Source organism: Dromiciops gliroides, chromosome 5 (assembly GCF_019393635.1).
Source record: "Dromiciops gliroides isolate mDroGli1 chromosome 5, mDroGli1.pri, whole genome shotgun sequence".
NCBI classification, from domain to species: Eukaryota; Metazoa; Chordata; class Mammalia; order Microbiotheria; family Microbiotheriidae; genus Dromiciops; species Dromiciops gliroides.
The window spans coordinates 64,338,407-64,360,164 of record NC_057865.1 but is presented as its reverse complement, the minus strand read 5'-3'; the positions used below and the strand labels follow the sequence as shown (position 1 = coordinate 64,360,164).

Below are 21,758 nucleotides of genomic sequence, written 5' to 3'. Positions count from 1 at the left end.
AGACCTTCCTGTCCCTAAGACTGGTCCTCTGTTCACCACTGCACTGCCATGCTGGGAATTATGGGGAAAAATAGAACAACAGAACAATGGAACAAAATATGTAATCCAAACAGACCAAAAGGTATAAAAAACCCAAGATTACAAAACATTAGGGGGAAAAAGCATCATTATTTAATAAAAACCAAAGGGACAATTGGAAGGCAATATGGTGGTAAATGAAATTAGGATCATATCTCATACCAGGTATTATAAGTTCCAAGGGGATTATGAGACTAGATTCCCCAAGCCATCAAGACATAAATTCCAGTTCCACCTCTGACTTACTGGCTGTATGACCCTGGACAAGTCACTTAACCTCTCATTGCTTGAAGAAATTCTTTAAGACTATACACTGCAAGGGGTAGCTAGGTGGCACAATGGATAAAGCACTGGCCCTGGATTCAGGAGGACCTGAGTTCAAATCCAGCCTCAGACACTTGACACTTACCAGCTGTGTGACCCTGGGCAAGTCACTTAACCCTCATTGCCCCACAGAAAAAGACTATACACTGCAGAGGGGGTGCTAACATACATTAGTGGAGGAAGTTTTGTCACATGTGAGTTACCTATGCTACAGAGTCAGTCCTTATTTTTACACAAAAGGAATGCTTCATTTGCTCTTTATTGGATCATTAGGCAAACAGTATCCTTAATTATGGAGCTGAAGAAGTCTTTTGAGAGTCCCTTGGACAGCAAGGAGATCAAATGCATCAATACTTAAAGAAATTAATTCAGACTGTTCGCTGGAAGGTCAAATGCTGAAACTGAAGCTTAAATACTTTGGCCACATAATGAGAAGATGGGATTCATTGGAAAAGACCCTCATGTTGGGAAAGATTGAAAGCAAAAAGAAAAGGGGATAGCAGAAGATGAGATAGATAGTATGGTAGAAGCAATGACCATGAGCTTGGACAGACCTTGAGGATAGTGGAGGATAGAAGAGCTGGACACACGTGAACAATTGGACAACAGCACCCTTAACAAGCAGAGTTGTGTGAATTTCAAAAAATTAGACATAATCTCTTTAGTTTTTGCAGGTTCTTATGTAGGGGGAGAGGTAAGGCGAAAAGGTTATATACTTTTTGAACCCACAGTTTGAGGAACCTTAGAGGTAATTCTGGTCAAGTGGGTGTTTTGGTGTTCATTTTGGGAGAATTAAAAAATACATATTTATATATACATATACATATACATATACATATACATGTACATACATACATACATACATACATACATACATACATACACCTGGCATAGAAGAGTGGCAGAGGGATTTGTGGCACTAGAAACTTCTGAAAGTGGCAGTCTGTCCTATTTCCATTACAGAGGAATAAACAAACAAAATTGTGTGGTAGTTCGTAAAACAACAAAAGTGAATCTTTTATGGACTAAGGCATATGGTGGAGCCTTGGGGGTTTCTAGGGAACTTGTGCATTGTATTGATATGTTCTGATACTTTTGGAACATTTGTTTGGAATGTGTAACATGTAAGATGGTCTTGTGACACATAAGATCTTCTGTATTCAAATTAGATAATATACATACATATGTGTATAAATATATCATTTTCTACAACTTAAATCACTATATAAATATCAGCTATAATTTTTTTTGTGGGGGCAATGAAGGTTAAGTGACTTGCCCAAGGTCATACAGCTAGTAAGTGTCAAGTTTCTGAGACCAGATTTGAACTCAGGTCCTCCTGAATCCAGGGCCGGTGCTTTATCCACTGTGCCACCTAGCTGCCCCCAGCTATCAGTTTTAATATGTAGCTGATTAAAAACTAAATCTTGATATTTTGGGGAACATTTAAAAATGGGATGAAAATTTATGAGGATTTTCAGTTTCATACAGTTTAAAACTTAGCAGCTAATGAATCTAAAAATGAAACATAAATTATTACAATCTTAAAAAGAATATTTAAAGTATTGATAGGGACCAAGAAAGCTTTATCAGAATTAGCATAGAATTTTGGCACAGTAGGTAAGACTGGTAAGAGATAACTTTAGGTTCCAAGGTTAAATTTAAAAAGGTCATCTGCTAGGTTTCCCAAAGCCTTAGCTTTTTCATCTGGACAATGAAGGGACTGAACTCTTGTTTTGTGATCCTAGAGTCTTACAAACATGTAACTTTTATTAAACCTGTCAGGATGGTAAAGAAACCTTTGTTCAACTTCATTAGAGGTATGGGTTGCCATTGTCTCTATTTACAAAGTTTACAAAGTAATTGTTTACAAAGTCATCCATTTAGAAACATTTGATTCTCAAACTAGAATGAATTTTATCTTTTGATCCCAATATATGCTGGTACATGGTATCTTAGAGCCTAGCCTCTCTCCCCTTCTCTCTTTGTGTAGCTTTATGGAAATAACCTGATTGTTAATCACAAAGGGTTTTTTTTTAATAATTTGAGGGAAACAGGCTGTTTCAATTAAAAAAAAAATTAAGTCTACCACCTTTGAACAGAGCTATATCTTTTAAAATTTTTTTTTATTTTTAGTGAGGCAATTGGGGGTAAGTGACTTGCCCAGGGTCACAGAGTTAGTAAGTGTTAAGAGTCTGAGGCTGCATTTGAACTCAGGTACTCCTGACTCCAGGGCCAGTGCTCTATCCACTGCGCCACCTGAACGGAGCTATATCTAGCACTTCTGCCCCTTGGGGCAAGCACCACAAAATGAACTTGGGGCAAGAAGTTGAACGTGGAGGTAAGGGGAGCTGGGGAAATGTAGAGACTTCAGATCTTGAGACACAAGAGCCTGTTGACAGAGAACTCCTGGCACTACAGCTCATAGGAGTGTAAGGCTGCTTTTGGGGAAGGTCACTACTGGGGAAGGGAAGCAGGGCTGAGTGGGGGATAGGGGTATCATGCCTGGGATATGACTATGGGAGGGGTAGGGATGGAAAGAAAGCATCTGGTAACTTCTTGATTTAATGAATTATCTTTGCTAATTAGATGGGTAAAGTCAGCTGTTTCTACTTGCTGAAGGAGTATACAGACTCTCAGTACTCTCTAAATTTCAGTGCATGATTACCCAACCTCAGTTATGGTCCCATGACTGAATCTTACCTATCCTGCTAGTTTAACCAAGCACAGGTCTTTTGTTTTACAGAGAATGATTCATATGCTGAGCTTCATTGGATATTTTATGGAAGAATGCAGGCTCTAGTTAGATCATAGATATTCTCTGAGAGATATGGTCAAACATGTTTCCTAAGGAAAGAACCCTTACTATACCAAAATGACTTTCTTTGAGATGAAAATGAAAGGACATGTGGATTAGGGGCTATCTTCTGTGGTGAGGGAGAGTTTGGAGATGGCTTAGTAGTACTTGAAAATTCCTCGTCAGTGTCTTCCTTGATATTCAAAGTCTTTAAAATTATTATACAAATTGATACTTTCACTAGAATGCTACCTAATTCTTTTGAGTTCCTTGGAGGTCAGTAAATTCTAGGGATGTAACCATTTTATCTGGAGAAATAAAGTATCTTTCAAAGAAGCTGTAAGCCTGGTTTTTCTGTACATGCTGTTAAGGGTTAAAATTCTAGCTAGTCTGTCTAAAATATCTAATGAGTGGTCGCCAATAAATTATAAGCTTTAGCAAGAGTTAGACTTTTAAGCATTTATTAAGGAGAATAAGAATTTGGTAAAGAGAGAGAGAAAGGCCTAGATTCCTATCTATTAAAGGGAGAGCACATTTCTAGCTCCGCTCTCCGCCAGAGTCCAGAGGAAAGAGAGCGAGACTGAGCGCCAGTCCCTTCCTTCCTCCTCCCACTAGCCCGCGTCACTTCCTGACTCCTGGTCTTGCCCTCAAAGACCTTCCCTTCATGGGCAGAACTCCTCTACAGTAAGTATCCAGCAGGTGGCGTTATTCCAATCGTTACAAGATCAGAAGAAGACTGAAGGCTAGCTTTCCTCTTCGTGGTCAGCCATCTGTTAAGGGTTAAAATTCTAGCTAGTCTGTCTAAAATATCTAATGAGTGGTCGCCAATAAATTATAAGCTTTAGCAAGAGTTAGACTTTTAAGCATTTATTAAGGAGAATAAGAATTTGGTAAAGAGAGAGAGAAAGGCCTAGATTCCTATCTATTAAAGGGAGAGCACATTTCTAGCTCCGCTCTCCGCCAGAGTCCAGAGGAAAGAGAGCGAGACTGAGCGCCAGTCCCTTCCTTCCTCCTCCCACTAGCCCGCGTCACTTCCTGACTCCTGGTCTTGCCCTCAAAGACCTTCCCTTCATGGGCAGAACTCCTCTACAGTAAGTATCCAGCAGGTGGCGTTATTCCAATCGTTACAATGCACACATTCAGATGTATGTATAAATAAAAATATGATTTATGTATATATATGCACATGTAAAAATCATATTTATATATGTACACATATCTTTAAGTTGGGGTTCTTAACATTTTTGGTATCAGTGACCAATTTGGCAGTCTGGTGAAACCTAGACAGCCCTTCTCTTAATAACATTTTAAAAGAAATAAAATATGATTATCAAGAAAAACAATTAAATTGACACAGTTATTAAAATATTTTTAAAAGAACACAAATTCACAGACCCCCAGGTAAAGAACCAACCTCTGCTTCAGAAGATTTAGGGGGCAGGTATAGGGGGGAAAGAAAGGGAGGAGGCAATCAACGTACATTTAGTAAGCTGAAAAGGACCAAGAGATAATTAAAATGAAGACAACACCAGACAATCAGATCTTACTAAGAGATCTAAGTTGAAGGAAATGCTTTACCTGTTTTGGTAAGAGGATGATTTACCAGCTGTCGAATGACGTGGTTTTCTGATGACCTCAGGAGCAGCACTATGTCAGTTGGAAGGGTATCCCTGTTTTTAGCCAAGAACCCACTTGCATGATAAAGGACCTGTTGATGAAGGAGGCTGTGTAGCTTCAGAGACTGTAACAGGTAATAGTAGGGCCAAGCAGAGTAGGCAGCCAGAGAAGAAGGAACGTGAGCCAAGTGGTGATGCTAGCCTTCTCATTCCATTATAGAAAAGGTTCTTAACCTTTCTTTATGTGCCATGGACCCCTTGGGAAATCTAGTAAAGCCTTGGGACTCCTCTCAATGTTTTTATAGGCATGAAATAAAATACACAGGATTACAAAGGAAGTAAATTGTATTAAAATTTAATTATGAAAATAGTTAAAAAAAATTAAATTCACAGGTCCCAGGCTATGAACCTTTTCATTACAGGGATCAAGCTTATTGACTTATATTTGCAATTTCTATTCTTTTTGTGTAGAGACAAATAAAAGGAAAACCAGTGGTTAAGTTTTAGGTTGTCTTACCTTTCCTGCATAATGATGAATTCCAAAAGTGAGTTCCAGTCTTTTGGCCCTCCAGAAGTACTTTGATTTCAAGTTATCCTCAAATTTTTCTGTAGGAAATATACATCATGGGTCTTAAGATGGGGTCCTTCATATTTTCCTGCACATCAAGGCTCATATGTTTGTGTAATGTAGGCACAAACTTATTATCAAAAGAAAGCACATAGTCAACAATGTTGGGGAGAGACTAGATTTGTGCTGCTTGGTGACCCTGTGGCAGAATGGGACCCATAGGGTGCCCACAGATTTAGGAAAAGGGGGTTGGTATTGCAGAAAGGCAGATTTGAGTTCCACATTTGATAAACATGCCTAACAGTGAGAGCTATCCAAAAATGAAATGGCCTGCTTTGGGAGGTAATGAGTTCTCTATCACAGAGGTATTCAGGTCGGGGCTAGATACATACTTATCAGGAATATTGAAGAACAAATTTTCATTCAGATAATAATAATAGTTGACATTTATATATCATTTTAAGGCAGTGGCCTTCAAGGTAGGGGCTCTGGAATCACCCAAAGAAGCATGAAGATAACCAGTGGGAAGGTGGGAAGATGGGTTTCCTCACACCATCTCCTTGGTAGCCAATCATGAGGATTGTCTCCAATACAATCACACTTACCTTTCACTTATCATGGCCCAACATTGCCCTGCTTCTCCCCTTCCCACAATGCTCAAGTTTCCAACCTCTCCACTTCTGTCCTGGTGTTGGCACCTCATGTAGTAACATAACCAAAAAACTCAGTAGCCTGAGACCTGACACACAGCAGCAGCTGCTCATGTATGATTAGGAGCACTCCTTCCATACATCCCCAACATACCTATCCCCTGTTCTCCAGATCATCTCATGCCTAGGGGAGCACACCCATTTTTTTCTAAGAGTGGATGTGTGATCAAATGTTTGGAGAAGAATATATGCTAAGCACTTTACATAATCCCCATATTTGATCCTCCCAACAACTGTGAGATTGTTACTATTATCTCCATTTTACAGATGAGGAAACTAAGGTCAAGCAAGATCATGTGACTTGCCCTTGGTCACATAACTAATGACATAGCAGAGACAGGATGTAGGCCTGGGGATCTCTGCTCAAGTCTAAGGCTCTTTCCAATATGCCACATTGCCTCTCTAGATGACTGGGGAATTTTCTTTCAAATTTGAGATTCTGTGATTCAATGACAATAATAACCAAAGGCAGGAAAACTACACAGTTTTCTTTAGATATTAAGTGACGAGCCAGAACCCAGGACCTTAGACTTCAAAGTTTCACAGAGATTTTGTCCAATTTCTATGCCTTGAAGAAAATGCTGGAAAATTCTTTTGAATTTTTAGAAGGTAAGCAATTTGGTTTCATAATAAAAATGACTTGCATTTGTATAGTACTTGAAAGGTTACAGAGTGCTTTCCTCACAACAAGTCTGTGAGGTAGATGACACAGGTATCCTCATTTTACAGATGGGAAAGCTGATTTGTACATGATTACATCACATAGCTAAATAGTATTAGAGCTGGGATTTGAACCCATGTTTCCTGATTTAAGCCCAGAGTTCTTTTCTCTAAATTCTGAAATTAACCCTACATATTTAATCATAGCAAGGGTTTTTTTTTTTAAACAATTTTTTGAGTCTCTTTACCTCCCTTTCTGGCAGGCTGGTGAAGCCTAGATATCCTTTCTCAGAATAAATGCTTTATTTTTAATTTTTTTGAAGCAATCAGGGTTAAATACTTGCCCAAGGTCACACAGATAGTGTTTGAGGCTGGATTTGAACTCAAGTCCTCCTGATTTTAGGGACAGTGGTCTATCTACTGTGTCACTTAGCTGTCCCCAGAACAATGCTTTAAATGTATAAAATAAAATTCAAAAGAAACCAGTTATATTGAAGTACAATGATCAAAATATTAAGAATCCAAACCTACAGATTCTAAATGGAGAAACTTTGTAGTAGAGATGCTGCTGATGCTGGCTGATTGGGAAATTTTTCATTTTAAAAATTAACTAGTAAAATGTTATCCATATTCAGAGAGCTTAAGGTTAATTTTTCCCTAGAAATTTGACAAATATAATGTTCACTTTTATGTAGGCTGGGGGGATGTGTAGTTACAAAAAAAACATACTGGGGGAAGAGGTTAGTAACATTTCTATGGTACCTAGCCATAGAATCATTATCGAAGCATCATTAAGGACGACAATATTTACAAGAGATACTTTTTGACAGGGTAACTAAAACTTATTCCTTTCAACACTGAAATTAAGAAAAAGAAACACATCAAGACAAAGCCCCTACTGCCATACTTTGCAGAAGAAACTGCTCTATTTATAGTAAAGTGAATGCCTTAAAGCTACTTTGTCCAACCTCAGCTGACTGGGAAGTCATTTTCCTTTCCTTTTTCACATTCAGTCTTACCAGACAGTCAACTAAAGGTGAAGCATAGGAGGTTCCAGTTGAGACCAGCCTTGGAGTCATAAAAACTGACTTCAAATTCTGACTCTACTGCCAGTAGCTACAGGACCTTGCTTTTCTTATCTGTAAAATGGGAATTATAATAATGCCTATATTACCCAACTCACAGGATGTTGTTAGGGAAACCCTTTGTAATGTGCTATGGAACTGTAAGTTACTTATGTTTTGTTTCAATGTGTACTGTCAAAAGTCGACGAGAGGAAAAAACACCTAGATTTTAACCATGGAGACTGGAAGTAGACTATAAGTCTACCCCAACATCACTTATTTGGCATCTTAAGGAAGGAGATATCCACAACTGTTTTTTTTTTCTTTGAAGACAACTAAAGCTTTTTCCTTTGAACACTGAAATTAAAAAGAAATCACATTTGGTGGAATGCTTTCAATTATTTCACACTTCATCTACCTCTTAAGCAGAGTGTGCCAAATGTACTTTAATCTTTTCTTAATGTCCCAGGGTTTTCATTATGAATACGTCTGATTATACTGTGGTATATGTGATATAATAATGCTTTCATGGGCCACGGACTTGCATAGGATTGTTTGAAGCTACACTAAATGATCCCACATTACTGTAGAATATTCTATGCAATTTATTTTTTTCTTCTCTGTATCTTTCATATTTCACCCAGGGCCTAGTATGCAGTAGGCATTTAATAAATAATCACTGAATATTCCGCTGTCAGTGTTATTTTTCACTCAGCTGTCAATTTTCAGCAGTTTTTGGCTTCTATCAGTGATGTAGTCCTTTCCTTATTGCTTCTAATTTTAGATGAAATAAATTCTTAGGACATTGACAGTGGCCATGGCATGGGGGTGGGGGAGGTAGGTAGAACAAAAATAGAGGAGTAGAGGCAGAAACCCAACAGAACTCTTCCAACATTCCCCTCCAAACAACTTAAAAATAACATAAAATCTATTTCTGGAGTGACAAAGTAAAAAAAAAAAAAGATCAAGGTGAGATAATATTTTTGAGTCCATGACAACTTAGAAGGTCTAGGACGTCATCAGGAGAGGTCTGTGACTAGAGTGGGAGCCAGCCTGACATGTGGCAGCATACGTATCAGAATGTGGCCTCATACGTATCAGAATGCCTAACAGAGCAGAAAAGGAAAATGACAAATGCCAGAGGGGGTATAGGAAAATAGGGATTCTAATGAATTGTTGTTGGAGTTGTAAACTGATCCAACAAGTCTGGAGAATAATTTGGAACTATGGGCAAGATATAAAATTGTGCATATACTCCTTGATCCAGCAATACCAGTACTAGAACTATATTCCAAAGAGATCAAAGAAAAGGGAAAAAGACCTATTTGTGCAAAATATTTCTAGCAACTCTTTTTGTGGTGGCAAAAATTAGAAATTGAGGGGATGCCCATCAATTGGGAAATATTTGAACTGGTTATGGTATATGATTATGATGGAATACTATTGTGCTATTAAAAATAGTGAGAAGGATGGTTTCAGAAAAAAAACTGGGAAGAATTATATGAACTGATGCAAAATGAGGTGAGCAGAACCAGGAGATCAAAGACCACAGTAACAACAATACTTCTATGATCAACTGTGAAAGACTTAGCTATTTCTGATCAAGATCATGATCCAAGACAATTTGAAGAACTCTTGCTTTTATTTGGTAATGTGGTTAATATGGAAATATATTTCACATGACTTCACAAGTATAATTTTTTTTTTTTTTGCAGGGCAATGGGGTTTAAGTGACTTGCCCAGGGTCACACAGCTAGTAAGTGTCTGAGGCTGGGTTTGAACTCAGGTCCTCCTGAATCCAAGGCTAGTGCCTTATCCATTGCGCCACCTAGCTGCCCCCTCACATGTATAATTGATATAATATTGCTCGCTTCTCAATAGGTGGGGGAGGGGTAGGAGTGAGGATGAGAATCTATAACTCAAATTTAACAGGAAAAGTAATGTTAAAAACAAATAAACTTTTTTTTTTTAAAAGAAAGTAGCCATGGCCATTCCTTGCAGATTAAAGTGCATGGACTTTGTGTCAACTTTTTCCGTACTTCCAGGTTTACTACTATATTATGAATGAATGAGGTTGTTAGAAATCTGACTGTTGTGAAAATGTAGAATTAATGACTTCACATAATCACGTAGAACCAGAGTATATTAGAACTACAATGAACTTTACAGAGAGATATTGTTGAAAGTTCATTGTGCAAAATTCACTTACCAACAAGGGTCTGATCAGTGGCTCTAGGGAATCGACTTTCTTCATCAAGTAGAGAGAGCAAACCCATTGGTTTCTCCAGAAACATATCTAAGATAGGTCGATTATCTTCATATTCAATAACTCTAGCATCAACATCTTCATTTAGGTATTCATTCTATAATAGGTAAAGATACATTGAAAAAAATCATTCAGTTACCAGTTTCTGTTTTCTGTTGGAAAATTATTTAGCCACTTAATTCATATGTTACTGGATAAGAGAACACTCATAGTAATTTTTAAATGTGCATGTTATAATAAAATTCCTTTTCTATGACAATATTCTTAATTTAAATTCATCATTTTATTTCTCCCCACAGTGCTGCTAGCTGTTCTGTAGATAGAATGTTTAGTGTAGCAACAAATGGAAGTCTAATTTTTATGCAAAAGAAATACTGATATCTCGGTGTTTTAGAATGAAGATGAGGCATGACAATGTTTAAACGCTTAGTAAACTATACTCCAAGAATTATAGAATTTTGATTTGATCAAGGACAAAGGAGAGCTCATCAAAATTAAATCCATTATCCAAACTTGAAATGCCATTTGACATCTCCAGAAATAGACATTTTCATAAATTTTCAATCAAGAAGGTGACAGCTGTAATGTGAGTAAGGGAATTTCATTAATGACCATATTAGATTCCTCATGTCCAAAACTGAATTTGCATCTGTTCTTTCAAACCTGCTCAATTTTCTGATTTCTCTTTTTAAAAATAGTATCAGCATTTTTTCAGTAGCCTTTTTAAAGGATTTGGAGTCAAAAGACCTGGTTTTGGGCTCTAGCTCTGCAAATGACTAATTTGTGTCACCTGCACTTGTCACTTAACCTCTATGGGTCTGTTTTTCTCATCAGTAAAATGGGGGCATTCAGACTAGATAGTTTCAAAGTCTCTTCCAGGTTGAAGATCTATGATCCTAGAAAACCTTAGATTTATCTTTGATTTTTCTCTTTCCTTCAACTCCCACATCCAATTGGTTGTCATCTACAATTAATTTTACCCCTGAAATATTTCTTATGTCTGACCTCCTTCTCTCTGTCCTGTGGTGCAGTGGATAGAGCACCGGCCCTGGATTCAGGAGGACCTGAGTTCAAATCCGGCCTCAGACACTTGACACTTACTAGCTGTGTGACCCTGGGCAAGTCCCTTAACCCCAATTGCCCCGCAAAAAAAAAAAATTAAAAAAATTAAGAAGCTAATGCCCTTAGGTCTTTATTATTATTCACTTGAAATATTTAAGTAGCTTCCTTACTGGTGTTCCTGCCTCTGATATTTGCTCTTCTCTAACTCATACTGCATATAATGCTGTTAGATATACACAAATGTATTCACATCACTTCTCTGTTCAGAATACTTCACTGGTTTTCTGTCTTCAACTGAATAAAATTTAAATCCATAGTTTGACATTTAAAGCACTCCACAATATGTTGCTACCACCAGACCTTTCCAGCCTTATTGTGCACTACTTGCCTCCCTGTAGTCAAATTGAATTACTTGTCATTCCTTACTTTTCCACTCCTATGTATAAGGCCCTACTGTTCCTTCTACTTGGAATATCGGGTATCTACTTGTTAAAATCCTATCTATCCTTCAACACTCAGATCACATTCTATCTTTTCCATGAATTCTTTGATGTCTTTCTTCCTTCCATTTTCCATCAAAATTGGAAATATCTTCTCTTCCTTAGGTCTTGGAAGGTATTTTGTAATTTGCTTAAATACTCCCTATGACATATTTCATATCAGAGTAGCTTATAATGATAATAACAGGATATCATTTGTCCAGCACTGTATGTTAGAAAGTATCTTATAGATGATTTCATTTGATCTTTACAATCATATGTATTCTACCTCCCTTCTAGATTATGAGATCCTTGATGGCTGAGAGCAGTGCCTTATTTGTTTTCGTACATTCTTTTCCTGTTTCCCGTGTCTGACAAAGAAGGACTCATTATGCTTATTGTTTGTTGACTGAAAAAGAATTTGGTGCAGCAGAGCAAATGACTTTTATTTAGCAAGGGGTCCTTCATGCATATAGTTGAGATCATATAAGATTCCTTGATAGAGACAACACAAGAGATAACTTATTCCAATGTTCATCTAATTATCAATATCAAGTGAATCATAGGACAAGGAGATTGATAGTTATCAAGGGTGCTTGCCACTGTCATGGAGGATATCTATCACAGAGTTCCATTAGGTGAGGGATTTATTACAGATGGAGAGATATTCCAAATCTTTCAATTTGCAGATGGTATTACTTTGATGGGTTATACTAAACTCTAGAATATCAGAGAAACTTTTTTTGGGGGGTGGGGTGGGGCAATGAGGGTTAAGTGACTTGTCCAGGATCACACAGCTACTAAGTGTCAAGTATCTGAGGTTGGATTTGAACTCAGGTCCTCCTGAATCCAGGGCTGGTGCTTTATCCACTGGACCACCTAGCTGCCCCCATCAGAGAAACTTTTGAATGAAATTTTTAACACCTCAAAACAATTTGGTCTAACAAGCCACATGAAAACAAACAGATTGATGAAGAATACCTTTTTGTTCAAGGCACAAGACACAGTTATATGGACAGACATAACAGATGAGAAAGCTGAGGCTAGGAGAAGGTTAGTGACTTGACCAAGACAGTAAAAAGATAAATGAGAATTAGAGCTGAGATTTGAAATTAGTTTATCTGATTCCGGATTCACTATTCCTCTCACCATCTCCTATTGTTACTTCATAAACTCCTTCAGGGCAGAGGCCATATTTTTTGTTTTCTTGTATTTTGAACCATGACTTCTCATACTTTTGATGCTAAGTAAATAATTGCTAAAAACAAAACAAAACAAAACAAAAAAACAAGGGGCAGCTAGGTGGCACAGTAGATAGAGTACTGGCCCTGGATTCAGGAGGACCTGAGTTCAAATCTGGTCTCAGACACTTGACACTAGCTGTGTGACCCTGGGCAAGTCACTTAACCCCCATTGTCCCACAAACAAAACAAATACTTGCTGAAAGTTTAAAAACAACAAAAATTTCAAGAAAAAACAAACATAACTGTGCCATGCAGTGTAGTTGGGAATAATCCAAGCTATTTCAATTTCCCTAAGGCTGTGGTCAGGTGCACAATGGATCTGTCATCTCATCTCTTTGGGTCCTCCCACCATGGCACAGATCACAAACGTAACCTCACCCTATTTGACTTTTATCCATGTGCCTTTTTCCTCCCTTAATGCTCATGGCATCCACCCAATGTTCTGTGCACTTTCCACTAAATCTCTTAACATGATGTGTACACAATATGGCATTGTGGATGGTCCATTGGTTATCTATTGCCACCAAATTGGCTTAACTCGTTTTCCAGTCATATAGCTCTTTAATGACATTTTGGATGTTACTTCCTTTGTGCAATTAGCCATCTGTAATATACTGTAGCCTATCAGTGCCTAACATGTGTCTCCCCATTGCCTAACAGTGCCCATTGCCCTCTGGGTGACCTGAAACTTGGGTTGCATTTCATGATTTGTAGCCTTATGATATGATCAAAAGACTATGGGTATTAGAAAGAGTTTTGTGTGTGCCAGGGAAAAGAAAATTCACTGAAAATGCCATACAGTTTTACAAATGCTAGCCAGCTTGCTCACTTTCCCCAGATCAATTCAAAGCTCTGTTCATTGTATATCTGAAGGGCTTGTTCAAGATAAGTTCCATATAAGTTGTTCTGTAGTTCAGAGGTGGGTAAGAGCATTTCTGGCTGTAAAGATCAGAGAAGGCTTTATGGAGAAAGTGACATTTGAGCCGGGCCACATAGGATGGGTAAAATTTCAATAAGTCTGAAGGATATGTGTATGTGAGTGTGTATGCACACGCATGTGCACATTAGAGGCAGAACAATAGCAAGATTAAAGGCATGCAGGTAGAAAACTCCAAGTTATGCTTGTGAAATACTGAATTCTATAGTTTGGTTATGAGGAGATTAGAACAGCAAGCAGTGATGGGAAATTGAGTGAACCATACTGACTCCATCTTGTTTCTGGAGCTAGCTCAGGTCTCTTTCTATTTAATTATGGGTCTAGTCCAATTTCTGTCTTGTGAGAAAAATTTATTCAATTGTAGGAATTGTAAGAAAACTTTATTGCATTGTTTGAACTTAGCCTTGCGTTGTTGAGAAGCTGGACCACCCCTACCTGCTGCTTAGAGACTCTTAACTAACTCTTTTTTTGGGGGGGGGCATGGGGCAATGAGGGTTAAGTGACTTGCCCAGGGTCACACAGCTAGTGTCAAGTGTCTGGGGCCGGATTTGAACTCAGGTCCTCCTGAATCCAGGGCTGGTGCTTTATCCACTGTGCCACCTAGCTGCCACTTAACTAACTCTTAACCTCAGTTATGCTAACCAGAAATGTAGTCAGATCCAAAGACTGATACAAGGAGTTTTCTCATAATTATACATCTCAAGCAACCTATATCTCTTATTTGAAAACTGCCCCTGTACTAGTCAATCAGTTATTGTTTCCATGTTCCATTGATTGAATACAGACAACTTGGAGGAAGTGAGGCAACTCTTTCTTTGATTTTAGGGAATTTCACCTGTTTACTTCCCCCTCCTAACTTGTAAAGTCCTTAATTTTTCTACCAATTAGAAATAATGTTACCTAGTTTTGTATCTTGGTTAATGGTTTTCTTTTTTTCTTTTATTTTTGGTGAGGTAATTGGGGTTGTGACTTGCCCAGGGTCACACAGCTAGTAAGTGTCAAGTGTCTGAGGCCAGATTTGAATTTAGGTCCTCCTGACTTGAGGGCTGGTGCTCTATTCACTGTACCACCTAGCTGCCCCCATTGGTTTTCTTTTTTTAAAAAAAATTAAATTAAAAAATTGTTTTCTTTTAATTAATCGGTCTTATTTGATCAATTGTTTTTAATGCATAAAAATCTATCTATCTCACCTTGTATTCAGGTTCCAGTGCCAAAGCTGAGGAGGCCTGGCCATGTATTTTTGAGCAATTGTCATTTATTTCTGAATAAGTCAATATGCTCAGAAGTTTGAACTTCTGTTTCATCAGTCATTTTATCTTTTACCTGCCATAGTTTGGAATCACATGATTAGAGATTTTGAACTGGAAGAGACATCCAAATTTATGTAGTCCAACTACCTCATTTAATAGATGAGAAAACTGAGGTCCAGAAGTGAACTGATCTGCTCAAGATCTCATAGTTACTAAGTGGTCAAGCTAGAAGGTGATTGCAGGTCTTTAGGTGTCAAATATAACATTCTTTCCACTACAACACGATACCTCCCCATAGTATTCACAATGGACAATAATAAGAGACCAGTTTTAAAGGCAGAATGGAGCCAGATTAAGAATCTTGAATGATTAGCTAAATACTTGGATTATCCTTTGAAGGTTAATGAGTGTGTGTGAGAGTGTGTATGTGTGTAAATAGTGTGATAAAAAGTGATGCCATGGAATGATTACTTTGGAAGTGATATATGGGGGAAATAGCAGTTGGAGAAGAAGAGACTAGAGGCTGGGAAATGACTATTGCAAAGTCCAGGCAGGAAATATGAAAACTATGAATGAGAATGATGGCAGTATGAATATAAAGGAAGGGGTATATTTCATAGGTACTGCAAAGAAAGAAATGAAAAAAATGTGGCAAAGATTAGATCGAGGTGAGCAAGAGGGAGGAATCGAAGATGATTTTGAGTTTTCTAGCATAGACAACTGGGATAATAGTGGTACCACTAAGAGAGACTAGGACAGAGAGAAGCAGATTTTTTGGAGGGAAGATAAGGAATGCAATTTTGGACATGTTAAGTCTAAGAAATGAATGGGGTACACAGGTGAAAGTGTCTAGGCGGCATAAAAGGTCAGGACTCTTCAGAGAAACAAAAGAAGCCCTATTTGAACTGATGCAAAGTAAGCAGAACCAGGAGAATTATATACACAAAGCCTAAAATAATGCAAATAAAACAACACAAGTGGCAAGTGAACTCCAAATGCAGGGATCATATAAGAGGAAAGGAACCAGTAACAAAGTAGTTAGAGGGTTAGGCAGGTAGCTTTATGGAAGTTAAGAAAGACTTAAGAAAGTAGATGATTATGTGTCAAATCTTGCAGATAAATCAAAGGATGATGACTAAGAAGAATCCCTGGGATCTGACAGTTAGGAGGTCACTGATGACATTTAAGAAGCTAATTTCAGGGGCAGAAGCCAAACTGCAAAAGATAAGCAGTAAATAGTAGGTCAAGAAGTGGAGGAGTCACCAGTAATTAAAGTACATTAATCTTTCCAGAAGTTTGATGAAAAAAATAAAGGAAAGTACGTAATAGAACAATAACACGATTAAGCATTATGGAAGGCATACATATGTATATATGTGTATATATAGATATATGTAAATATATCTAAAACATGTCATGTCTAAAATGATAGGGAAAGCCTGCGCATATTTGTAGGGTGAAGATAAGGTCATGAAGATGAAGAGATTGAAGGCATAAGAGAAAGAAATAACCGGTCAAACAAGGTCCCAGCAGAAGCAAGGGGGAATGGGATCAAGGGCACAGGTATAAGGGTCTGTCCTGGAAAGAGGGGCTACTTTATTTTCTGATTCAGCAGGGAATAGGAAGATGTAACAACATTTATTTTGCGATAAAATGAGGCAGGTTATACGGGATCGCCTCCTACCTTTTTCTTTTTTTTTGAGGAGACTGAGGCTGTGTGATGTGAATGAAGGAGTTGGGGTTTGGATGTGCAGACTATAGCGATAAAAAAAAGTACAGGAGGCGCAGCTAGGTGGCACAGTGGATAAAGCACTCCCTGGATTCAGGAGGACCTGAGTTCAAATCCGGCCTCAGACACTTGACACTTACTAGCTGTGTGACCCTGGGCAAGTCACTTAACCCCCATTGCCCTGCAAAACAAAAAAAAAAAGAAAAAGTACAGGGACCCCAAAACAAACCCTGCAGTGGGGCAAGTATTGTATATAATAACATATGTTCATAAAGCTGGCATCTCATTTTTTATTTTTGTTGAAACAAAAATATCACTTAAAACATCTAATAATGATAGCATTCAAATATCAATTTAAGATTTGCGAAGAAACTTTACAAATGTTATTTCATTTTATCCTCATAAAGGATTATCCCTATTTTACTGATGAGGAAACTGAGGCTGAAGGATATTGAGTCACCTGTCCAGAGTCACACAGATAATAAGGATCTGAATCAGGATTTGAACCCAATCCTTCTGAGTCCAGGTTCAGAGCTCTATCCATTGAACAACCTAGCTGTCTTTATCTCTTCTCTGAAACTTCATTGTGGTATAGAGGTGGCCTTGCATTCTTAAAAGCTACCCCCCACCCCCACCCTGCTGGGTTGCAATCCCTACCAAATCATACTTGGTCTTAACAGGTTGGAAAAGTTTCAAGAGCTAGGCCAATAATGAGCTTAAAGTCCGTATTCTGAGGACCAGCTCAGTTTTTCAGTAAACAGTCAACAAGCACTTATTAAGTACCTACTATGTGCTAGACACTGTTCTAAGCACTGGGGATAGAAAAGAAGATGCACAAAACCAGTGCATGCTCTCAAAGAGCTCCTAGTCCAATAGAGACTCAGCATTAGAGGTACGTTACCAGAGATGAATGATTTTTGGCCACGACAACTAAAAAAAATTTTTGACTAAGTTGAGGGGGCTGCCACCTGCACTGCACTGATGGAGCGAGTACCCACACTGAGGAAATTACAAGTCCCTAAAGTGCTGAAGTAAGCTAAAGCCATTGTAAGAGAAAGAACGAGCAAAGCCTTTGTCACTTCTTAAGGAGTACATAATAGACAATTCTGTTTACCAGGCACAAAAAATGGACCCTAAGCTTTATAAATTATGAAGCTTCTTTCCCTTCAAGGTTACCTTGGCAGACTCACGCAGGCTTATGGTTTTTACTATTACACAGGCCATGATGACAGCATATTACAGCTTAAATGGCAACAGAAAAGTTCAAAAGTGGTTTTGTATATGACTTCCATTGAAACCACTGAAGGTTAAGGTCCAGACTAATGCATTTGTCATTTCTATTTGCTTGTGTCAAAATCTACTAAAGTGCTTATGTGAAAGGTCACACAGAGCAGAGATGAGTAACTTGAAACATAATAGGCTTCAAAATACTTGTTATTTGGGTTGACTCAATGATGACAGAGAAACAAAAAAGGACTATTATCCAGGATTTATAAATCTTGGATAGGTAAATAATCATAAAGAAAAACCCCTGTGTTTTAATACATACAACCACAGAATATTAGTGATGAAAGAGATTTGGACATCCTCTGGTCCAATCATATCTAATTATATACAGAAAGGAGGTTTAAGTGAAGAAGATGGCATTTGATTTTAGTCTTGAAGAATATTTGGGGTTTCACTGTTGTTTGTCTTTCATTCTTGAAGAGGAACATGATAGGGGTGATGTCATGAATGGAATTTAACTGAAGAAGGACTATGCAAGGTCACCAGCCTCACTCTCTCCTCCACAGCTATCTGGGTCCAGTGGCAAAATATATATCAGAAAGACTGGAGATGGCCCCAGATGTTTAAGGCAATTGGGGTTAAGTAACTTGCCCAGGGTCATGCAGCTAGTAAGTGTCTGAGGTCAGATTTGAACTTAGGTCCTCCCAACTTAAGGGCCAGAACTCTATTCATGGCACCACCTAGCTTCCTTGGGATTTCAATAGGTATAGATGGCAAAGGTGGTGGTTGTAGTTTGGGGGTGGGGGTGGGTAGTGAAGCAGAGATGAAACCTTTTCCAGGCAGAAGAAGCATTATCAAAGGCATACAGGTAAGAAAATTGTAGCTGTTCAGGAATAGCATCTGCCCTAACTATGGTCTAGGGGAGTAAGTAGGTTGGTAATGCTAGAAATTTAGGATGGGCCAACAAACGGAGGGACTTAAAAGGTAGTGCGATAAAATAATGGGATTTGGCAGCCACCCAGGGGCCCCACTTAAAAATTTATTTTGAATTGATTGAATAGGGTGAGACTAAGAAACTAAGAACCTACTTAAGAATGATTAAATCAAGACCACACCTGGCTGGCCCTGAGTGGGGTGTTGTTCTCAGAGGCTGTGGACTATGCCATCAACAAGAGACCACTCTTAACCAATCAGCTTGAAGGACCTCCCCTTTTGGGGAGGGAGACAGGAAGCAGAGCGTGGCTCACTGGATCTTTCTCTTTTCTTTCAGGAACCAGCTGCGTGGCGCGAGATGGAGAAAAAGAGAGGGCCTCTTTTTATTTGGGACTTTGGCTTGGTGGGAGACAGAGAAAAGGCAGACAGAGAAAGAGAGGAAAGTAGATAGACTTTTCTAGCGTTACAGGATTCCATGTGCTGTCTTTACTCCTTAATAAATCCTTAAAAGCCTAAACTCTTGCTGAATTTATCAGTAATTTTAGCCAGTTTCCCCTCCAAAACTGGGGGAGGGGGGCAGGTTAGGACCCACATTAGATTTTAAACATCACAGTTGACTAAGAAGTTTGAATTTAATTCAGTAAGTAATGGGGGACTATTGAATCTTTATGAGCTGGGGAATGACATGACTGGACCTGCCATTTTTGAGGACCATCTGTAGAGTAGGGAAAAGTAGGAGATAGGCTGAAGAAGGGAACACCATTTCCCTTTTGTAGCATAGCAGGTTCTCCCTGATTGAGGAAAAAGAAAAGTCTTGAGAATTAAAGTGGGTTAGTTATCACATTCTTTTCTTTACGACTAAATGAGAAGACTACATTGAAAAGTCCAAAAGAGCCCCCCTCTTCCTTTAGCGAGGGCATAAATAAAAACATTTGGTACACATAGGGCCTAAGTAATACTAATATAAAGAAAAGTGGCAGAGTGAGATAGTGCCAAGAGAACTGGAATTGGAGTCTGTAGACTTGAATTATACTTGGAGGAGAGGCGATTGATTACATGCTGATATTTTATAATGCTACCTTTTTGATGGAAAATTTCCTAGAATGTATTCTAGTAATAATTATTAGACTATGATATAGATTTTGGCTTTCTTTAATAAAGTATAGTGAGCAGAATTTTATTCTGAATCTTAGAGATATGTTTAATATAAAGTCAGATTGTCATGTGTTGAGGATATAGGCACAGATATAGACATAAGAATATATATAAAATGGTCTGAGAGAGTACTAACTTCTTGCTAACTTGAAGATATATCCAAAGTCAGCTTGCTTTGTGGTTATTGACTTTGCTTTCATAAAGGTGAAGTGATGGGTAGGCATCTGCACTGAATAGTGAGACCTTAGAGGTCACTTTTTCCTATCTCCTTATTTAATGGATGATAAAATATATGGCTGATGTAATGTGACTACTTTTCTGCAAAATGAGTTAGTGATTCAAAGACTTGCCATCTAAGTGGTTTCCTCCTTTTCTAGAAAGTCTTCATTATTGGGGGTTGGGACCAAGAAGGCAGAGTAGAGGGGGCAGCTAGGTGGCGCAGTGGTTAAAACATTGGCCCTGGATTCAGGAGGACCTGAGTTCAAATCCAGCCTCAGACACTTGACATTTACTAGCTGTGTGACCCTGGGCAAGTCACTTAACCCCCATTGCCTGCAAAAAAACCAAAAAGCCAAACAAACAAAAAAAAGAAGGCAGAGTAGAGTCAGAAACTCACCTGAACTCTCTCAAATTCCCTTCCAAACAACTTCAAAATAATGCCTTGAATCGAATTCTGGACTAGCAGAGCGAACAAAAGCTCCAGATGAGATAATTTTCTACCAAAAGACAACTTAGGAGGTCAGAAGGAAAAGTGTCCCATCAGGGTAGTGGTCAGGCCTGGAGTGCAGCACAGGCCTGCCGTACCAACTCCAACAGCAGGTCTTGGAGGTATTTGCATCAGTGACAACAGCAGCTTCAGGAGTTCTCAACCCACAGATGGTAAGGGAGTTAGACAACTGGTCAGAAAGGGTGAAAAGTAGTACTAGCACACTAGTGTTTTTAGCTGCAGAATAGCAGGGGCCCTGCTCCTTTTCCTTCTGGAATATCATATTCTAAGGCCTCCAAGCCTTAAAAGTAGAATCAGATAAATCTTTTGTGAGCCTAACTATGGCTCCATGATAGGAAATGAGGAAACAAAACTATCACTCTTTGCAGATAATATATGATGATATGCATAGAGAATCTTAAAAATTACAAAAAACCCCAGTTGAAATATTTAACAACTTTAACAAAATTGGAGGATATAAGATAAACCCACAAAATAGTTAACATTTCTTTATATTAACAACAAAGTCCAGCAGGAAGAGATAAAAGAGAAATTCAATTTAAAATAACTATAGACAGTATAAAATACTTGGGAATCTATTTGCCAAGACAAACCCAGGAACTATATGAACACAATAACAAAACACTTTTCACACAAATAAAGTCAGATTGAAACAACTGGAGAAAATATTAATTGCTAATGTATAGGCCAAGCCAATATAATAAAAATGACAATTCTACCTAAATTAATTTACTTATTCAGTGCTGTTGCAATCAAACTATCAAAAATTATTTTATTAGGAGAAACAATAACAATATTCATCTGGAAGAACAAAAAGTCAAAAATATCAAGGGAATCAATAAAAGCGTGAAGGAAGGTTGTCTAGCTGTGCCAGATTTCAAACTGTATTACAAAGCAGGAATCATCAAAACAACACAGTACTGGCTAAGAAA

At 38.2% G+C, this 21,758-nt stretch overlaps 1 protein-coding gene across 1 annotated transcript in view; it reads right to left on the bottom strand.

Moving 5' to 3' along the window:
* The window catches only part of MYO3A (myosin IIIA), a 350,362-nt gene that overhangs the window by 69,101 nt on the left and 259,503 nt on the right, over window positions 1-21,758 (bottom strand). Inside the window, exons 20-22 of the mRNA XM_043967196.1 lie at window positions 10,027-10,180; window positions 5,333-5,421; window positions 4,778-4,907 (exon numbers count right to left, since the gene is read on the bottom strand). Coding sequence (XP_043823131.1) covers window positions 4,778-4,907; window positions 5,333-5,421; window positions 10,027-10,180 — 373 coding nt within the window. The remainder of the gene's footprint in view (window positions 1-4,777; window positions 4,908-5,332; window positions 5,422-10,026; window positions 10,181-21,758) is intronic.